Below are 23,013 nucleotides of genomic sequence, written 5' to 3' on the forward strand. Positions count from 1 at the left end.
ATAGGGGTTTTTGGGATGGTGTTAGTCTGGATCTTCACTCCAGACCCTACCAGGAACATACTGCTACTGATGATATAGCTCTGGAGATGCCTAGATGACGCAAGCCCTTTGGCCACAACAAGTCCCTGATCCAGGAAGTGTATTTTATGTACATATTTATATAATTTTTTTGTATTTTAATGTGATTTGCTCAAAAGATTTTTGGAGACATAACGAATCAGATGCTGATTGTGGCCAAGTTCCTCTAACTTCATCCTAAAGTTATAACATCACCTTGTAACATAGGAATATCAGATTCATTTCTCAACAGCTGTTAATTAAAACCCACTACTGTGATCAACAGTCCAGTTACTGGTGAAATACCTGTACTGGTAATATTGGCAATGCATCCATCTATCCATCCATAATCAATAACTGCTTGTTCAGTGCAAGGTCACAGCCATCCAGGGCCTATGCTGGAAGTGTAAGGAAATTACACACAACTACTAACTCACACACATTCCCTCCGACTATTTAGTGTCCCCAATTCGCTTAAAACTTTTCTTTGCATTGTGTGAGGAAACTGGAGCAAGTGCAAGAAACCCATGTAAACATGGGGAAAACATGCAAACCCCATGAGATGAATTCAAACCTAAATTTGACTACATAGCCCAGGTACTGTAAGGTACCAGAGCTACCCACTACTTTTTTAGAGGTATTTCTCTTTAGAAGGGACATTCTGACCTCTCCATGAATTCACAGTTATCACAACAGAAGACTACAGGTGATGTGCAGCACATCTTAATGAATAAAATAACATAATTCCTTTTCATTCCCTTCTTCCAACTGTAACGGTTTGTGATTTAGCATATTTGGGCATTTCACGTTCAAAACAAATTCTTGTGATTTGTTCTGTTCCCTTACCATGAAATTCTGAAATGTGCAATACTGTATTCTTACCAAATACATTGCAAAATAAACTTTTCTATTTTATGTTTTAGTCACAGCAATCATCATACTGGGACAGGCAGTGGGTAACATAGTGGTTAGAGCCATTGCTTTCCAGCTGAAAGACCTGGGTTTGTATCCCTTGTCCTGCTGTAATGCTGTTGAGCAATGTACTTAATTGCAACTAGTTCTAGTAAAGGCTGGTGTCTAAATGGCCAATAACTGTAAGTAGTGTTGTGTACAAGCTTAACATTAGAAGGTGCTTAGTATAAAGTCGTTAAATAATTGAAAATGAGTAATATGTTATTCTTAATGAACTACTTCTCAACCCTGATAACTAGCAGAAACCTCGCTGTGGGTAAATTTTTCCTCATGAATCATTTATTCCGTAAGCTTTTCAAGTGTAAAAATGTTACTGAATAAAAAATGACAAAAGATACTGAGTGTCCGAGATACAGTGACAGAATGCTGCTTGTGGCTGGTACACCATATTTTACTCAGACTGCATCAGCACCACACAATGATCTCAATGAAATGGACCCCACTAGGACGAAAAATGAAAAGAGGAAGGCCAAGAAAGACCTGGTGCAGCATGTTCCAAAAGACTTACAACATGTTGGCATTATGTGGGAAGAGGTGGAGGATGCAGCAGTAGATTGTATACTCTAGCAAAAAATTGCTGCTCAATGTACCTAGCAACAAAGAGGACCCAATGCTAATAACTCAACAACTTTGCTTTAGTACATAAATGACTTTCATTTATGTCCCTGCTACACTGATCAGGTACATATACAGTACAGTCTCTGCTTTTACAATTTAATCACAACATGAGATGTTTTGTATTCATAATCTAAATTACAGAATGTTTGCTTCATGGGAATAATTACTATTAGTTTGAGTTCCTAAGAAAATTACTTTTGGACTCTATTCTGGACAATAGGTATAGATTCCACAATATGTAGTTCATGTCAGTAAAAATGGTTTTGTGATTGCTGAAATATAAAAACGTTTACATATTTTTAAGAGGTTGTTTTCTATTTAAATGTTTTTTTTTTTTAATTTAAACAGTTCATTCAGAAATTAATTTACATATTTTATTTTCTGTTAAAGTGCATGAAATTCAGTTTCTTAAAAGCAACTGCACAAAACCCAATATAAGTTCAAAAAACACTGAGATTTGGATACCTCGAAGTAAGCAACAAAATCTGATTGACACTACTCAATACTTCTTTTAATTATGAAACAAATACATTTTTATTCAATGACCTACACAGGGTACATCTTAGAGATCAGCCTAATTCAAACATAAATCAAATAAATATTATCAAGAAATATTTTTATCACTAGTAACGCTTTCTGTTGGTCACCGCTACATGCTTAGCAACAAGTGAAACAAACACAACAATTACTTCATAGCCTTGTTACGTAACTTAGTCGCAGACACAAGAATGCTTATTTTAAATTGGGCATATCATTGTTAAGTTTCTGCACTCTGTTCTATAACACTGGTTAAAATAAACAAATCACTGTTGATCTGAATGCTTTTGAGATCATCTTGACTCTTTGGGAGGCATTTGGATATTTAATATCAAATGTGCGTTAGTGGAGAATGTGCCATTTCCTTTTGACAGACTGCATTTCTTCATGTTGTTTGCAAAAAAAAAAGAATCATCTCCATCACCCATCTAGGGTGTGTCCTGCTTGGCTTTGCACCCTTTGCTTCTGGAATTCTCCAACCTGGACAATGAGTTACGGAAAGTGACTGAGTGTGTTTTTTGGAAAACAGTCTCACTGAGGTTTGATTATAACTTACACAATCACTGACTAGAGATATATTCGGACTTATTAATTACCCTGGATGTAAGAGTGATCCAAACAGTGACAAGTTGTTAAGAAAATCCTTGATAAATAATGTAATTATATCTCATTTTTCATAGAAGGTAAAACTATTATTTACTAATACTTTGTCATTTGTCTTTGGCACTGGCTCTGTCTATTAAAAATGAATGTAGCAATTTCCTTTGGAAAAAGATCTGGAGTGTTCTTTCCGATGGACCTGGATCACTCTGCGTTCCCTTTGCAGCTGTGTCATTACTCAGCCATCCCTATCTTGACAGGGGAGCATGAATACTTTTTTGCTGAGCTCTTTGTGCTTTGTGATCTACAATATGCACACACAACAACTCTGACGCATTTATTTAGCCAATAAAGCAGGTAGAATTGTATATGTATTGTCTGAAAGAAGGTATTCTGTAAATTGTCATCTTGGGTCAGTTTGCACTACACTCATATATCACTACATTCATTTGCAATATTACTTCACAAAGAAAAGCTCATCTATATAGTGAATATTTCCAGTTTCTTATTTGGATTTGACAGGCTCGCTGATTATTTTATGAAACGCTTTGATCCGAGGATGATCTCCTGATGGTAAAAATGGAACTCTCAGGAATTCTGCCAGTTTTGTTCAACAAGTACCTCCAATTTTTTTCTTGGGAACAGAAAGGAGGGAAAACCAGAGTATAATGAGGGAACACTTTGACATCTCTTTTTGACCTTTAGCATGCTCTTATTCCTTAAGTGCTTATATTTTTAATGTGTACAGTTCCTGTAGCATTTACTTTATCACTGTGACCTCTAGATTAGTTTTGAGTACTCAAAACGCTACATGAATTAATTCTTACCATTAGTATTCATTTTGCTAGGCCCCCCTCTCATGAAAAAAAAATATTTGCTCATTTCAAATGAAGCCTTTTAATGCCAGCTAGTAATTGAAGCAGGCAATGACATTTTACAGAGTTGCCTACCGGATGAGGTCAAGCAAGGCATCAGCAGAGCTCATGATGGGCTTGCCACTATCTTCTGAGTCCTCCTTCTGCGCCGCCCCTCCTGGGTGGATGATAGACACCATGATGATGCCAACCACCACTGCAACAAATGTGGTCCACAGGTAATAGGAGATGGTGATGAGACCTAGACGGCTGGAGCATTTGGCATCCAGGGCAGCCAGACCTGACATCAAACTGAGGGAGAGGACACAAGACCCTTGGTCAGTGACACTCAATTACCAAGCACTCACAGGCACAACTTCTACACTTTAATATTGCTGCACTGCTTTATAGCATGTCTCACAACCCCAATCAATGCCCCAATGCATGGTAGACCATATCACAGTTTTGAGTACTTTGAAAGTTTTGTTTTTGAATCAATTTACATTGACATTAACTGAATTAATTGCGCTTACCTATATAATATCATTCCTGGGAATTTATGCAGAGCCCAACTATGCAGCCATTTCTCTGAAAGTCTTGTTTATTATCTTTGCTTCAAGTGTGAGGTTGTAGTAAAGAAACTATTACTAAAGCTGAAGTGGTAGACTAATAAATTACTAATAAATAAAATCCAAAGTAAAAAAAAAAAAGTCTGCTGTGCTTATTATATTTGTTTTATTCCTTAACATTGTCTATGAAATACAGAATAGGAGGAAAAGCGACAACAAATACAAAAAATCTTTCATCATTTTGGTAAATTAAATGGGTAAAAATATGAACAGTCTACAAGGTCAGGAAATTGTATCATAAGACAGGCTTTACAACAGCACATGTAAAGAAATGGACTTCTTAATGGTGATGGCATGTGGTGGCTGGCTGATTTATATGCTAAATGTATTATGCATGTGTGAGTGTGCATGTCCATGTGTTCCTGTGTGTATGTGTGCACATGCATGTGCCTGCGTGTGATCTTCTGTAGATGAACAATATCCTTGCAAATCTTTTGTGACATGTTAAATCCAGAGTGGCCAATGCTCAGTAAGAGATTTTTGTTCTTCTGGAAAGAAAAGGCAGCAAAGACTCAGTCATTTCCTGAATGTCAAAGAAAGCCTCTAGCCTTTACAAAATACAGGAAATTACTGTGTCACGCTTTCATACAATTAGGATTTGAAAAAAAGGCAACATCACGTTCTCTTTATGTTCATACCACTGAAATAGCAAGCCAGAAATAATAGGGGGCATCTGCCAACCTCACACTACAGGTTCAGACACAGAATTGAATGGTTAATCCTCTCCTGCCAGTTGTGACTCTGTTCAGCTTTGTCACATGTGGTAGGATTCATTTAGAAATTGCCAGCCCTCTGCTTAATCTGGCTTTCACCCAATTGAAAATGTTCCCCGGGCCACTCCAAGGAAGAGAAATCACATGACCTCTGATAGGAATCAACAACCAGCCACTCTATTGCAACCAATCAGTGAGTTGTAGTCAAATCCTGATTTACAAAAGCTGGGGTTATGTTGCTCCGCTGGACTCTTCAGCCAAAAATGCTAACATAAAAAACATGCAATCTTGAGAAAACCAATATCAGAATCGCTTTTGTAAATTAGTCTCACGGTTATTCGATTCTCTTCTTCTAAATATTTACTTTACGTGTCTTTCCAACATTTGATTATAACATGAAATACCATCCAACATTCATTAAAAACAATACCAGCATTCAAATATTAATTACGGATGACAGATTAAAAGCTGGGTAAAGATAGCCAAAGATTTGCAAAAAAATTTGGCAAGACAAATGTAGCCTTTATGGAAAGGACTAAAGGATAAATCAACTGGAGTCTAAGTAAATCCTGCAGAAATGTGAGTAGAAACAAAACAGCAGTGGTTTCCAATAGCGATCTTCTTAACATTTGATTTTGGCGTTCAAACTTTTTTCAGAAACGTCACAGCGGCTGAATGAACCAAATCTAAAGCTTCCCTCAGCATGATGCTTTCTATAAGGGAAAACACAACATTGCTCTTCTGACACACACCTCTATTCACACACTTAAACACATTATATGCAAATAAATACACTTACCCTTTCTCTTATATATACAGGAGAATGCATAACAACAATGGACTCATATAATGTAATTCATCAACTCAGCCACAGAATACACAAACACACAAATGCACTGACACACCCTTTCTCACGAGACAGAACAAACAGAACTCACACTAAGTTTTATGTGTGTGGCCAGAGAAGACCTGAGTGTGTGTGATGGTCAAGAAGGAAATGTAACATTCTCTGTGGATAAGTGATGGCCTTGGTAAACCACTCCATAGTGGTCTGGCAACAATTTGTTGGAAGTAGTGGCTTGCTTGTTGTTGACATTGAAATATTTTTTGCAGAAAAGCAAGGGCTCTAATCAGCTTTAACAACTAAAACACACACACACACACACACACACACACACACACACACACACACACACACACACACACACTGTCCCAAGCGGGATCGCGGCAAACCGGAACTTAACCCAGCAACACAGGGTGAAAGGCTGGAGGGGGACACACCCAGGACAGGACACCAATCCATCACAGGGCACCCCAAGTGGGACTCAAACCCCAGATCCACTGAAGAGCAGGACCCAGTCAAACCCACTGCTCCACCGCACCCCCTCAGTTAAAAAACAATTTAGTTCATTAACTGCATAAAATCTGCCATAACATACAGAGGAGAGCGCAAACTTTTAATACGATTGACTTTTATTCTGAAAACTGCAGGTTCAATCTCCCCACCACAAACATCATACAGTATAGTAATCTTGCGCTAGGTATATATCCTGAATTCTCCAGAAAAAGTTATCCTGCTGTATAAATTAATCAAATTATGTAAGATTCATGAAGAAGGCTTTTGTCATTAAAATAATTCAATAATTATAATGTTTTCTTGTCTGTGATAACTGCAGTGATAAACGTGACCAATTTCAAACAGACATCTGATCAGAGATCAACATAAAGAAACTAGCTTGGCAAGATGAGTGACTTCTTCTACATATAGGCTCCACAGCTGTCAAGTAAAAAGAAAAACAAGTTCTTTACACTCACCTGTCAACAGTTTTTCAGTTCACAGTTAAAAAAATCCAGTTTCATTTAACAGTTCACAGCTTCAGGTACTAGCAAGGGAAACATCAGAAATCTACACCAAATTTTGCCAAAGTGGGGGACAAACACTGCATGTGGACACAAAGCACAATTAAAAAACATGTTTTCCTTGGGTAAAGAGAATTTTCTGCATGGCAACCAATTATAGCAACTAAGTCCTCCAACATCCCGACAGTAGACACACAAAATCATCTGGTGCTACTTTCTGAATTCAGGTTAAAGTTTGCAACAAGTTTTTAGAGTCAAAAACCTGCTGTTTTATTTTACATTTGTGAAGAATATGTTGTGTCTCTACTCATGTGCAGAACAATTCTTTAAGTCATAGATCCCAAAGAAATGGAAAGTATGTCATTTATTTTTTCCTTACTGCAAGCAAATTTTTGATTCCAGTTATTTGATTTTATTTGCACTTTTGGCTTTGGCAATAGTGTTATGAAATTTCTGCGGCCTGGAAGATGCTGTTAGCAAATGAAATTTAAAACAGAACAAATTAAACTGGAGTTTGTATTTTTATTTACTGCTCCACATACATTTCATGAGGCCAAAATAAGAGTCTCCTTTAAGTAGTTTTACTGTTTTTTTTTTTTTCCATTTGGAAGTGTTCTTCTTCATTTATTCCATTTTTGTGTGAATCAGACATGGCAGAGTGCAGCATGGAGAAAATTAAAGTTCAGTCCTTGCTTCTTTTTTCAGTCTGCAAACCTCAAACTAGGTACAATATCTTCTGAAGATGTTCTCTGATGATACAGCTATTGTTAGGTGTGCCAAGAATGGGCAGGAAGATGAGTACTGAGGGCTGGTAAAAGACTGAATTGAGGGGTGCCAAAGAAACAGTCATGGCTTCCTCACGGAACCGAGACACCAGACCCAAGTGTGGAGCTCAGGGTCTTTTATTAAGGAAAATCCAAAACTCGTTATCCGGAAAACCAGGCAAGGGGTCACCGAGGCGCGAATGTAGTAACAAGGAGAATCCAAAAGACGTAATCCATGAGACAGGCAGTGGGTCGAAGAGCTACTGGGGAGACTTGGAGAGATGGGTGGAAGGGCTAGGGAACAAGGGTCAAGGAGAGAGGGACACCAGGACCATCAGGAGAGCAGCTGCTGACACGAGCGACAGGTACAGCTGAACGAAGGTTCCACGTCCTGTCGCGTTTTGAGCTCCCTTTTATCCGTGCGATCCTCCACAGGTGTTCCCTGTTGCGTGGAAGTGGAGGGCGTGACAGAAAGCAACTGCAATCAACATCAGAAAGACTATAGAGATGGGTGTGGACTTTGGAAGGTCCTAGGAACCACTGTGTTCAGTGACCACTGATGAATAGCAGGTGGAGGTGGTGGGGACATACAGGTACCAGGTAGTATATCTGGACAACAGCTTGGAATGGACCTGCTACACTGAGGGTGTGTTAAAGAAATTATGCAGTTGCCTTTACTTTCTAAGGGGGTTCACAGGCTTTGGAGGAAAGGACTCTGAGTCAACTCTTTGCCATCATGAACAATGACTCTCTGAAAGACACCCTAGCTAAACAGGACTACCTTAAGCAGTGCTTTGCTGCAATCCAGTTGCTCTATTCCAAGGAATGCTTCTTGTGCTCATTGCTGTCTAAAGTCAATGCTCTATAATGTGTCCTCAGGCTGTTTGGGGTAGTACTGAACAGAGAGTACCACTTCTTTACTATTTAGATTACTGTCTAGCTATCTATCTAACTGATGAAACTGTATATATTTTCTAATGGCAGCTGTATACATTGTAATTTAAAATAACTGATTATGACACAAAGTTGGTGGTATTTTAAGGTATTGCTTGATTTAGAGCTGATCTTGTCAGAACTGTAGTGGTTTGAAGTAGTGCTATAGTAATATAGAGACAATGACAGGGACAGCTGATAGCATAATGGTTAGAGCTGCTGTCTTTGCTCACAGGTTTGAATCTCACCTCCGGCCGTAGTACCCTTGAGCACAGTACCTACCCTAAAAATTGCTCCTATAAAAATTTGCCAGCTGTACAAACAGGTAAATAATTGTAGATAGATTTAGATTGTAATGTTAGAAAAAAGTGTTAGTTGAATGAATTAATGTAAATGTTATATATTTCCTGCAATTAGTAATAACTTCAATAATTACCTGAACTTCTTGTTAACCTGGAATTTCAGTTAATAAACACACACACACACACACACACACACAGGCTATGACCGGGCCAAGGGAGGAGGTGTAGATCGAGGACATGATTTAAGGTGTCTCTGGTGTCACCAAGTCATAATTACTGATACTGTCCCGTTGCCTCGTTAAATAACTTTTCTGTGAGTGGTTCAGCTGCTGTGGTCACATGAGTTACAGGTTTAAATCCAGCTCGGTCAGTGTGGCATTTGCATGTTCTCCTTGTTTTTGAATGGGCTTCTTGCCACAGTCCAGAGACATATGTTACGCTTCACTGGATAAGAAGTAATTGATCATGAATGAGTAGAGATGTTAGCTGCTTCAGTAACCCACATTGTAAATGATTTGTTGTCAGACCACTTTGCAAAACATATCAGTCATTGCTTTTCAAGTTAATACAAAACCTGCCTGTGTAGGTGCCTTTTCAAACTATGATTATTATGTGCTTTAAGTGACATATCTTCTTAGTGTGTCTTCTCTGTTATTTTCCCCATCTACTCAAGTTTCAAATAACTTTAATTTCTTGAAAGGTAACCTTTGAAATACATGCAGTTTACGTGACTAGCGTCAAAGCCCCCGCGAGCAATTCCCCAGCTGTACGCTGCTCAACTGTTTTCCATCATTTCATCAGACCAGTTTGTAAAAGAGTGAGAAAAAGCTGCTGGAGTGCAGAATTTCACGCAGTGCAATGATCCTTCTCAGCCTGTTCGGCTAGCTCTGCTCTGTTGTCTCTGTGCCCAACGACAGCATCTTTCATTCCTGGCTTTACTGCTTCCTCTTTACCCTGTCCTTTCAGATGCTTATCCATCTGTTCACTGTGTCTTCCAGTCTCATCCAGACCAAGTTCTCTTTGTCTCCATGTCCGTAGTCTCAATAACTCCACACCCCAAAGTCTACATGACTTCACAGACTCACAGCACCACAGCTCCACATTGCCATGAATTAACTAGCACTATTTGCACTTCTCACTCATGAATAACTGAATAACTTTGCAATTAAGTTCATCTCAACACCAGTCTCCTCGTGTTCTTGACAACTAGACTTTCATGCACTTAATGAGCTTTGTAAATGGCACAGTTGAAGGCTTTTAATTGTATTTTGTACTCCAGAGAAAGATTCCACTGTTATTAATAATCAATATATACAGTCGCATAATGTGCTCATGTGAAACTAAATCAAATGTAATTAGCACTGAACTGGTTCAAAATGCTGATTATGTTTATTTCTGAAATAATGAGAACAACAACTGAGTGCCCCAGATAGATTTTTCTGTTCAGGATATATTTCTAAAAAAGTACTGGGATTTTTTTTTTTGAAGAAATGTCTTCCTTTATTATTTCAATGTAACCAATAAAAAAATGGCCTGCAGTATTTAGGTTTATTTACAAAGAGTTATAAATCTTAATTCAATCAACTGCACTAGTTTTCTATACTTTTTTGTACACTTTTTCATAAAAAGTACTATCACGGTACTTTTTTGTACTTTTTCAAGCTCTAACAAAATGGAATTGCCATTTCACTTCCTAAAGTGCCATAACTAGAGTGTACAAAATACTTTAATATGGTGAATACACAAACAATGAGCGCATTAAATGAAGCACACAATTAAAATAGCTTGAAAAATAGGCAGTAAAGCAAAAACATTATGAATCCTAGGTGAAAAAATAATTACTTTTCCTTCAGCCATAAACTTAAAGTGAAATAAAAATTAAATGTTAGAAAAAAAACAAGAATTTACCATACAAACACAGCACTCAGAAAACTCTAACCTTACAGCTTAAAGTTGTAGCTTTAGCTCCTTGCTCCCCAATGCACTCTCTCATCTCTGAACTCAAACTATTTCTAGTGATAGTGAAAGAATTTTAAAGGCAATGTAGACGTCCAATATGTGACTGTTGTAACTGAATTATTGTACTGGCATCTCAGTGGATGTTCATGATCTAGCCAAGCTCTGATCCCAGCAGCACAACACTCTTAAGTAAATAATCTTAAATATGTAAAATTTATTAAATTTTTAACTTTGTTAAAATAGAATTCTGTGTAAAATGTACGCATTTCCTCAGAAATGTACAATTTTTTTCATCAGTGTACTAAATCTTTGTTGCGTCATTTCTGTGATTGTTAGCTGCATTTCATTTATTAACTTGCCAAACATAAACTTTCAAATTTTTATCAAAAATTATGTCATTCCATTGGTTAAAGTTACTGAAAAAAGTGTTGAAATTAATTTGTGTCCAGAAATACCTGGCATGATAAAGATTTTAGATGCCCACAGTGCATTGGCTGGTAAAATATGTTCCCTTAGAACATTTAATTTTTTTTTAAACTTTTAACAGAACTGGCCTAGTTCCCTTTGTGAATGACTGATTTATGTACACTATGCAATTCATCAAAGCGTAAAAAGTTACCCTGTTCACCTTAATCATTAACTGTGTGAAATTGTCCACAAATTTTAGCATTTTATAAAGCAAAAAGAAATACGAACTTTTTTTTTTTCCACTATTTTAAATGTTTCTCAACTCATACAAAAATGCTAAAGTAAAACAACTATTCACTTGTTAGTTGAGAAAATTTGAGGGCTGCTGCTCCCAATTCCATCTATTGTATTCACAAGTCGGAGCAGAACAATCTATGTTGTGATTGAATTGTTCCGTTTTTCAAACGATTATAAAAGGGATTTCTAACGGATTTTAAAAAGCTTTTCTTCATCAATGTCTGTTTAATATTGCATACAGCTTAATGAGCCATTATGAAATATTTGTAGTTAAATCATAGAGAATTTTTTGTTCCCTGATCAGCTGATTTAACAATCTTCTGCATTTTATGTCTATCAGCCTTTAGCTGTGGCAGTGTTCGCAACATACCATGGCTTCTCACTTGCTATTTGTTTAAGACTCCTTGAAAAAGGGCTCATATTATCCACAGAGATGACATTTTGAATTTTGTTCTCCACACTGTAATGTTCAGGATGAAAAAATAGCACTGTAAATGCAGAAAACATGACTCTGAAAGTGTTGTGCCAGTAGATGAGGGGATAACAGGAAGAGAAAAAAGCTTGAGCAAGGACAAAATCAATTTTTGACGAAAATGTTGACTTGCAGCTTAACAAGCTTGAAGCTCACAGACTGTCACACAATCCTGCCCTCTGAAAAAGCAAAAACTCAATCTTTAATAAAAATCTTTAATAAAAATCAGTTGAAATGTTTACAAAAAACTATTTAATTAAATTAGTTAGACTCTTGAAGTGGAGTGAATAGTTATTTAATACATTTATTTAGCAGATGCTTTTCACCAAAGTGACTTCAATGAACTCTATGTAGTGTTATCAGCCCACACCCCTTATTCACCAAGGTGACTTACAGTGCTAGATATGCTACTTACAATGGGTCACTCATCCATACATCAGTGGAACACTCTTTCTCTGTCACGCACTATGGGTGAACCTGAACAGCACGTCTTTGGACTGTGGGAGGAAACCAGAGCACCTGGAGGAAACCCACACAGACACGGGGAGAACATGCAAACTCAACACTGACTGAGTGGGGATCAAAGCAGCATCCTCTCACACCACCCAGATGCTGTGAAATAGCAGCGCTACTCGCTGTGCCACTGTGCTGCCCTCAACATAGATGCGATACAAAACTTAAATGATTGTTTTACAATTAATGGATAAATTGTAGAAAAATGCTAATTTTTTCTGATAAAATGTAAATTTACTTAGGACATATTACAGATGTTATTACCATTGGCTGTCTTCATTACTGTAAGCAATGAAAGAACTGAGATTTGCATAAACGTGTAAAAGAAACAAAAAAAAATCGCTCAAGGCCATGGACCATCTGGACGAGACAAATAGGAGTAATGTTTGACTGTCATCAGCTGCAGCGAACCTTCCTGAGACATCGTCTCTACTTTCTTGACACATCGACACAGTGACCATAGGGAGCATACGGGAGCGGGCTAAGCAGCTTGGCAGAGAGCCCAAGCTTTGCTCTCATGCTTCTACATCTGGCGTCGGGACTAAGTGGTTCTTTAAGCAGCAGCTGACAGCTCCACCAAAGTGAACTGCGGTATTTTGACAGCAGCGGGTTTGCTGTGAACCAGCCTTTGAAACACTTGGAGCTCATTCTACTGGGTCGAGTTTTCAGTTTGCAGTCTGCCTTGTGTCTCATAAAATGCCTTCATTTCCAGTGGGAGCTATGTGAAATACTAAGCATTAGCTTTGTGTATGTTGTTCTGACAATCACAAAGACTTGTTTATTCCAAATAGAGAAGTATGCAGGATGGCAAAATGTTTCCTGTCAACTAACTCTTCAGATGCAACTTCTTAATAAGTTCAAGTACTACTTCTCTCTAGTATATAAAGCAAGTCCATAAATGAAAAGGAACATCTGCTGATTGTTCTTTAGTTGTTCATCATCTGAAACATTATGCCAACAGAAGTGAAAATGTTCTGGGAAGAAAACAAATCACGATGCATTTTGTGAGCAAAAGAGTGAAGAGCAACTGTGCACAAGCAGGGAATCCACTGTGCTTTCGGCGTTTGCAAATCATTCAGTCCAAGCAGCCTGAAAGAGTATTTGCAGGAAACCCATTAGTTCAGACAATATCAGAATAGAATTAGTTACTGGAAAAAAAGGCACAAAATTCAATGGAGAACAGAATCATAGTGGCTGAAGTGTTCAGAATCTGATTGTATTTTTAAATGCAAAAAAAAAAAACCAAAAAACAAAAAAGTGAATATGTATATACATCACTGGATGAAAATTCTAGTATTGATGTTCATCCTACCAGGTAGAATCAACAGGATGCCACTCCTCACTTTAAACATTTTGCTGTGTGTCACTTTTCTGGCAGCATTTTGTGAGGGTGCCCTTGAGACGTTTCTATTAGTTTTTGCAGCTCATCTATAGTCCAACTCTGTGTTATTTTTGTGCATGAAAATAGAGAGCATGAAAACATAATCTGGATACTGACCTCTTCAGAAAACTGTAAGTCAATTTTTCATAGAAAAATAATGGTACAGTATATGTTTCCTCCAAGGAAAAATTTTCCAATAAAAATTCCTCCAATAAATTCCATTTTTTTTCTATTAATCTGCTGTACTGTGTATGTATGAAGTTATTCACTATTAACTTATCTTGCTCTTTAGCTGTTGAGTTAGTTGCACTAAGTCAAACACGATATAACCTTTTCTGGAAGGTGACCAGTCATGATACAGTTTGACTGGTATTTTGTTTCACATGTATTTGTATAAATTCAAAAGAAACTAAATTCATATCAGCACTGAATGCTTTTCATTCCTGCCTCTGGCTAGTCATGTGTTTGACTCCAAATGGAAAAAAATGAATCAAGTATTAATCTGAATATGAATAAGTCTAACTTTATTCACACTAAAAGGAGTTTTAATTTCATTTAATATTAAACATTTACACATATGTAATCTCAAAGCTGCAAAACCTGTAACAGAAAATGTATGTGCAAAAAAAATAAACTTATCTGCAGCCAAAAATTACTTTACATACAATATCATTATGCCTGTTTTCTTGGGTCAAAACAGGCATAATGATATTGTATGTTAAATGTTGACACATTTATATTACTATTTTGTTTGCTATATTTAATTGAAAGGCACATTTTGTAAAAACCTTGTAAATCTGCTATTAAAATCTGGTCACTATCCAGTTTCATTGAGTTGACAGAAACAGATTTATTTGCTCACCTGGACACGACAAGGGGGAGAATGAGCATTTTCAGCATTCTCATGAGCAATTCTCCTGGGAACTGAAAATACTTCACTTCCTACAGAAGACAGGAAAACAAGCAATCACTGCCATTAGCTGAGATGAGCATAAAACAAGTACAGAATAGTAACGAAGCAAAAGGTCACATTGACATATCACAGTATAAACAATGTAGGGCAAATATGACATCCTGTGTAAATACTTATTCAGCAGTGGATTAGCTTTAACTGTTTTTTTATGACTTCTCTGTATTAAAATTAGCATCGCTGATGTTTGAAATCAACGCAACCAACGTCAGCAACCACTTGTCCCAAGTGGGGTCACAGTGAACTGGAACCTAACCCAGCAACACAAGGCGTAAGGCTGAAGGGGGAGAGGACAGGCCCAGGACAGGCCGCCAGCCCACCGCAAGGCATCCCAAGCAGGGCTCGAACCCTGGACCTACCACACAGCAGGCAGTGGCCAAACCCTCCACACCACCACAACACAACATGAATAGTGGATATTTTTTCCATAGGGAAGAACAAACAATGTTGTATATATGGACTCATGTGGTATAATTAATTGATTAATAAGCATGCAGATTTATTCAGATTTCTGTCTTTTTTCTTGGAGATACTTAGATTCTGATTGGTTAACATTTAAAGAAACTTGGGATGAACGAACAGGTGGAATATAAAAGGTTTAAATGTACTGTATGAATCCACATTCCTGCAGAAACACATAGCGAGACATCAGTAATCCACATGTCCAATGTAATTTATATATATAGAGTGTATACAAACTTTATTGAGGTGGACCGCTACATTTAATAGGTTATTATTAAGAAGTTACAAATACTGTGCTTAGGTACATTTTGTAGGATACAGTATGCACAGTATTGTCATACAGTGAATTGAATGTAGTAGTTGCAGGCTAACAATAAACTTGACTTCAAACTGCAGTGGAAAAAACACATAAAGTACTGTACTGCAAAATAAATGTACTGCAGTATCTTCTTCAAAAACACCTTTTATAATAATAAAATCAATAATTTTCAAATAAAATGCCAACGATGCTTTTGTATAACTTTCAGTTTGTGTAACGTTAAGTGTCCTATACTAAGATCGTCACAAATGAAAAGGTGGTGCTTCACAACTTCTGAGCTGCTCGGTGGGGAAAGGGTTTGGATCCAGCTCAGAGTGTATGGAGTTTGCACGTTCTCCTGTGTTTGCACAAACCCTTCCGAGACTTGCAGAGAAGAAAGCAATGCCAAACCACTTTCGTTCCCTCCCTTGCCAAGGCAATTACACAAGTGGCTGCTAATAGTTGGCTCTGAGTCAGTGGCACATCCATTCACCTCTAATTTTTTGCTAAATCAACTGATGCAAGAATGTTGACTCAAACTGTAGATTATGGGGGCCACATACTACAAGAAGAAAACCGTAGTCAAGAAAACCCGTATTTCACTATTGTCATTCTCCTCCCCTTTCCTTGTCTCAGTAGTAAATGTCTGCAAAAAAAAAATCCAAAAAAAAAAATGTTTGAAATGACTTTTCACACACATTTTAAGTCTAAAAATACTTGCAGCCTCCCTTTCCTTCAAGTGAATACATCTACATATGCCACCTATGAGTCAACGCAGAAGTGGTTGAAAAAAATCTGCTGAACAATCTTGTGCTGAGCATTCTGCTAGTTTTTCTCTAAAGGCCTTAACATATCAGTGTTTTTTTTTTCACTAGAAAAAGATGGACACCAAAATATCTGACTGAATGGCTAAAGTCAATTGTGGAGTCATCGGCCTATAAGCCTTTCCATATTGCCCTTGGGTACTGACCTGAGCTCTTGGTCCATGTCCTTAAAATGGCTCCTGTCCAGAACCCCATTCCCTGCCCCCACTGCAGTGATATTGGCTGTCTGTCAAAACCTTGAGAAAGCTTCTTTAAGATGTCACTTTAGTAGGAATGTGAGAGGAATCTGCTACCCGAATCAACAGACCTTAATCTATCTCAGAGCTGCAGATGACTGCTCCGTATTGTGCTATGCAACAATGATCATAATGATAATCATTGCATATTTATGCCAGTTCCTTTAATTGAACTACTATTCTGACGCTGCTGACCTATGATGTTCTTACTCATCTCAGTTTCACCGTGTTGGGTATTCAGGGTCTTGGATCATGACACCAGATTTAGTATGCCAATTAAGTTTGCAGGTATTTGTTAGATTTCTTTGTCTGCTATATACCTTTCACCAGCTCTGTAGCTGCCATACACCAATGGCAAATCTTTTTAAATCTCTTAGGCTTTTGTAGCTAATCTGAGCTGTATACTGTTTCCCTCATGGCCTTTGTGTGGGTTAGTTGCTGTAATATGGATCGCAATGTAATCCACATGAAGCTTGTGTTGAAAAGTCTTCCCACAAGGGCCTTACCTGTAACCTATCTTGATCTTGTCATTAATCACATGGTGAAATTGTACAGGAATAAAATTTCTGCTCCATTTATGCATTTTCATTTGTAACCCAAGAGGAGGCCAAATATAGATATTGGCTGGAATTTTTAACACAGACAATTTAATTATCACCTTCCAGTAATTTGGTCACTGATAAAAACACCTTCCAAATGTACATTAGGAGCATTGCTTGAGAAAAAAGATAACTGTGCTCTTGCCTTCTATTAGTTTCCATTCATCTACTTCTTTATGGATGAAACATTCATTAAATACAAGAAAAGGAGTTATTTGCTAAATATCTGTAAAACCAACCTTATTTTTACATTGAAAATGAAACTGACTTGATGGTCATTTGTTTAGACCCTGTCATTTTTTATGTATAGAGTCAAACCTCTGCAGAGATTACAGGATCCTTCAGTTTTAAATGTTCAGTGCTGTAATAACAGTATCCTGACAGTGTAATAATCATCATGGTGCCAGCTAAAAGAAAATCTTACAGATTGTATTGCACATAGGGCCTTTGGCAGTGCAGAGAGGATGGAGAACACAATTGAAAACACTGATTTCTGAGGCAATGACAGTCACTCAGGTCTCTAAATTTATTTTAGCATTCCCACAAGAGAGGAGAGATGAGATAATTTGACACTGTAGGAAAATGGCAAAGCTAGCAGTAAATTTATGCTCTACCACTTTGTCTCAAAACTTTGTGAATTGCTTTGTGTTTTTGGTAAAATATGGCTTTTTGTGCTTACAAGATTAGACCATGGAACCTTGTGTCGGCAAATACTACAATCAGCTATTTTCCCCAGCTCTTACCTCTGTTTTATGGCTATCTTCTGAACTGTGAGAGTTGTGTTCATAACAGATTTTGGTACCACATTTTAAAACTTGTTACAGTTTCACTATTGTTCTGAACTTGCTGCAGTGCCTTGTTCTGCATAAGCATGATTACTGCAACTGCATTAGTAGGTCTTCCTTGAAAACACCTTGAACCTAAAAAAATTTCAGTCAATGAAACCTTTATATTCCAGCCAATGTAAAAGTAGCAGGTATAAAGAGATCAAAGCATTATGCAAATCATAATCTGTCTATATACATATGCAGCTGTTTGTCAGGTTCAGATGGCCGCATTGGTAGGACACAAACTTCAGACTGTATGCTTTTCCAAACAAAATAAGGCTTTCAATGAAAGGAAGAATTAAAACAACAACAATATAAAAAATAAAAAAAATGCAGTCAAAATATTGCACCGGTTGGCTGAAGAAGAGGTTTACAGCGCTGTGGGTGGTTTTTCCGACTGATTTTAATGTTCTCACTTGTTGTCAGCAACTGGTCTTCATTGGGCTAAACAAGGGGTAGACAGTAAAAAAATTGTCCTACTCCTTGGCTCATACACAATAAATAAAAACAAATATATGAATTTATGCAGGGGGTGTGGTGGCGCAGTGGCACAGTGGGTTGGACCGTGTCCTGCTCTCCAGTGGGTCTGGGCTTCGAGTCCCGCTTGGGGTGCCTTGCGACGGACTGGCGTCCCGTCCTGGGTGTGTCCCTTCCCCCTCCAGCCTTACGCCCTGAGTTGCTGGGTTAGGCTCCGGTTCCCCGCGACCCCGTATGGGACAAGCGGTTCAGAAAGTGTGTGTGTGTGTGTGTGTGTGTGTGTGTGTGTGTGTGTGTGTGTGTGTGTGTGTGAATTTATGCAGAGTGTGTTTGTCCAATAGGGATGTTAAACTAAAAGAACAAAGTTTCAAGAAAATACATTCCTGATTTTTTTAAACCAAAGTACGCTCACACATACTGGCTGAAGCCACTTGTCCCAAGCAAGGTCGCAGCAAGCTGGAACCTAACCCAGCAACACAGGACGTAAAACTGGGGGGGAGGGGCCACACCCAGGATGGGACACCAGTCTGTCACAAGACACCCTAAGCAGGACTCGAACCCCAGACCCACCCGTGAGCAGGCACAGGCCAAACCTGCTGCATCACCACACCCTTCCTAAACCAAAGCATTGCAACAGTAATGTTACCTTTATTCTACGTGGCATGCTTTTTGAGCTTTTTATTTTCAATCATTCTTAAAGTGCCCTGAAGATCATAAAGATGTTCAGAAATAGCCTGTAAGAGTTGTTTTTTTATTATAGCTGTATCTGAGACTTTTGCAGAGCCAACTCGGTGAATAAATCAAAGTAAGTCTCTGTTGTTTATTAACTGTGGACCAATAGGTAGCACAGCACCTGTGTTTTTCTGGCTTGGGTTCTGTTCTAGTTCAGTCTGTGAGGTGTTTGCATGTTCTTCACATATTTGTGTTGGCTTTCTTCTGGGTTCCTTCCACAGTCCGAAGACATGTATTTCAAGTTAATTGCGAAGAAAATAACCATGGTGCGTGTCTAATTGGAGAGTGCTACCTGATAGACTGGTGTCCCATCCAGAATGTACGGCGACCTGTGCTTCTGGGAGAGGCTTCTGACCACTGCTCTCTAACTGAAACAAGTGGTTAACAATACTGACTGAGTGACCTGTTTTTATTTTCAGTCAGTTTAAATTAATTTCAGTGGTAAAGTAGCTAGAACACAGCAATTCTTTATAAAACAAACTGATCATGAAAATGAAAAAAATAAAAACTTTATAACAAATGTTTTAATCCATTTTGACTTTATCTGATGTTCTTACATATTCTGTTGCAAGTGATGTCAGTATTAAACATTTATTTATTGTGATGTAGTGGTCGGAGTTATGAACAAACTTCCCGTCTGGTTTGTCATAAGTGGAGGACCCCGTGTATATGAACGCGCATTGCAATATTCTCAGAAGTGGACAATTTTTACATTCCAAATCAAAAGAGAATTTTGCTTTGAAGTTGGAAATATCGGAACAGTAAATTATCTGCAGCACCCTTTATCTGACTCCCCTTTTGTAAGTCCACCACAGAGTTCACAGCAGTGGTTAAGGTCAGCTTTTTACCGAGACAGAGCTAGGGCTAAGCTGCAAGACAGTAAAAGGAGAGAGAGAAGAGAATGCATAATTTCTGGCATGTTACACAGCTTCAGTTTGAATTCCTCTTGTGATTATGTGAACTCGCAGATAGGAAACACACGCAGGCAGATGAAGAGGAGTAGAGAGACGGAGAGAGATGGATGATAATAACGGCTAAAGAGCTTTTCTGCACTGCATTAGGCAAGAAGAGCTTAGTTTGTAGTTTTAAGAGCAGGATCAGGGTTGTGAGCGGCTGGTGGGCATGCTGGAGGAAAGAGAGTGTTCACCCTCAGCCGTTGATAGAGCTGCTGTGGTAATATGGTTGCCGCTGCCAAATGGTGAGTTAAGAGGGCCCCCAAATTTAGACGGCTAATTTTAAACAGAGCACTGCGACACTTTTATGAAAACAATGAAACAATTATGCTGCTGTAGAAGTTATATCCAAATCCACACAAATACAAAAAATAAGAATTTTGTGACCTGCTTCGACCATCATAATCCATGATTAACAAATTATCTGGTTTAAGGTAATTGCATTAAACTGTGGAATATGTATTTCAACTGACAGGTGAACATTTTTTAATATTTTAGAGCGAAACAAGAGTGAATAAAACTGATTGGAAACCTGCATGTGTAAAGGTAAAAATCTCTACACACAAGAAAAAGAAAGCTATTTGCCCCACATAAGGTGACATTACCAAAGTATGGCAAAGAATAGACCGACGGTGATGGAAAAGAATCAAAAATTTTTTAAAAGACAGACCGTGAATGGTTTGCATTTTCTCAGACGTATGATTCTAGGACAATCTACTGGTTGTATCCGACAGAGACAAACATTAAATCTCAGAAGAACTGCCTCCCCCCCCCCATCCCTGCTCTGGGCTGGCAGCAGTTGCAATCACATGGCTCTAATCTCACAGGGTCTCCTGCCCCCATGCAAATTACCCTGCCTGTGGTGCCTCTCCAGTCTGACATGCACAATGTTCACATGTCTTTGTGTGATTCAGACAAACCACAAAGGTGCTTCCTTTACATCTAAATCTGCACTCCATGTTCCTGAAGACTGAGCAGCTCCAAAATCCTAGCAGCTGAATGTTCTCTTCACAGGAAGCTTTGCATGACCCTTAACAGCTTATTGTTTAGCACGTGTCCTTGACTCATTACCATAGCAACCATTGCTGTCTAAAATACCGACAATATCTTTGCAGATGAAAAGATACTTTGCCTCTGATATCCAGACATCCTCCGATATCCGATATCCTGAATATGTAAATAAAACAGTAGACCTACAGACATTCAATTCTGTTTTATCACCATACAGCAACCCCATATGTATCAAGGTAATTCGGTTTCTTGCACAACACAGATTTTCTCCGAAAGTTTTAAAATGTAAAGCGATTTTAATAATAAAAGTCAAATGTTGCTTAACACTACAGTAAATGAAACTAAACCATTCAATAGAAAGAAACATTTCTTTCAGGACAATGAAGACCTGCTTCAGGAATTAATTGTTCTGTCATTGCAGTCATACTTGCTACACATATATCATAATAGTCTCATATTAAATTCAACTGAATCACTTTCATTACCATTCATTTATGTATCGAATGCTTTTGTGCAAAGTGACTTCCAAAGAACTCTATGCAGTGTTATCAGCCCATACACCTTATTCACCAAGGTGACTTACACCGCTAGATACACTATTTACAATGGGTCACTCATCCATAAATCAGTGCAACACACTTCCTCTGTCACTCTGTGGGTGAACCTGAACAGCATGCCTTTGGGGTGTGGGAAAAAACCAGAGCACCTGGAGGAAATCCACACAGACACTGGGAGAACATGCAAACTCCACACAAACTGAGCAGGGATCGAACCCAAGTCCTCTCACACCATCCAGGTGTTGGGAGACAGCAGCGCTATTCGCCCCATGAATAATGAAATAAGAGCAAAATTCAGATAAAGTCAATTAAATGGCATTTATTTTTTTTCTAAGTTAATGTTTACTGAAGAATGTCCTATTAAGTATTTTCAAAGGACAAGGGTAGCAGGTGGGTAGCGCAGTGGTACAGTGGCTTTGGCTAGCACTTGTTGTATGGTGGGTCTGGAGTTCAAGCCCTGCTGGGGGTGCCTTGTGATGGACTGGTGTCCTCTCCTGTGTGTGTTCCCTCCAGGCTTGCACCCTGTATTGCTGAGCTAGGCTCTGATTTGTCATGACCCTGCTTGGGACAAGGAGTTGTACGCATTACGTGTAGGAGTGTCTGTCCTGGAATTCAAACTTACAACCTTTCCCTCTCACAGATGTCTAAAGTTCATGTACAGCTTTCCTTCCTATACTCATTCTTCCTTTACTAAAAGAAAAAGTGAAATGTTTGGCTTGTGTTTCACATTAAAGAGAGCAATTGATGTAACAAAAACTGAAGGAATAATGTATGTTCTCATTTATAACAAGACCATTGCAAACACAAAACTTCTATAATATTTGTACCAGACTATTTTTCTTCAGTATTTTCCCAAAATGGTTTTTCAAAAATTCGTTAAAATTGCTTCTGCAAAAATCTTTCTCCAAAACACAATAGTTTTTAAGTGCAAGATGGAGCATCACTCATAGCATGTAGACTATACAGACTATACTAGACAGGATGCCTAGATCCTGCCATCTAGTGGAACAAATATACTAATTATTCATTTATCGCCTCACATCACAAGTCACAAATGGAAAATAAGTGTAATTTGTAAATGCTGACTCTTTTGTGATAAAACTAGACATCAGATAACCTATGTTTATATACAAGTATAGTCATATAGTTGTGCAAAAGTCTTAAACAGTTCAGACTATAATTGAAATGACTTTATGAC

General features: G+C 38.1%; 1 protein-coding gene across 1 annotated transcript in view; it reads right to left on the reverse strand.

The window, feature by feature from the left end:
* The window catches only part of slc1a7b (solute carrier family 1 member 7b), a 42,524-nt gene that overhangs the window by 14,364 nt on the left and 5,147 nt on the right, over positions 1 to 23,013 (reverse strand). The window contains exons 2-3 of the mRNA XM_018753998.2: positions 14,732 to 14,811; positions 3,735 to 3,950 (exon numbers count right to left, since the gene is read on the reverse strand). Coding sequence (XP_018609514.1) covers positions 3,735 to 3,950; positions 14,732 to 14,811 — 296 coding nt within the window. The remainder of the gene's footprint in view (positions 1 to 3,734; positions 3,951 to 14,731; positions 14,812 to 23,013) is intronic.

The sequence above is a fragment of the Scleropages formosus genome, chromosome 9, assembly GCF_900964775.1.
Source record: "Scleropages formosus chromosome 9, fSclFor1.1, whole genome shotgun sequence".
NCBI classification, from domain to species: Eukaryota; Metazoa; Chordata; class Actinopteri; order Osteoglossiformes; family Osteoglossidae; genus Scleropages; species Scleropages formosus.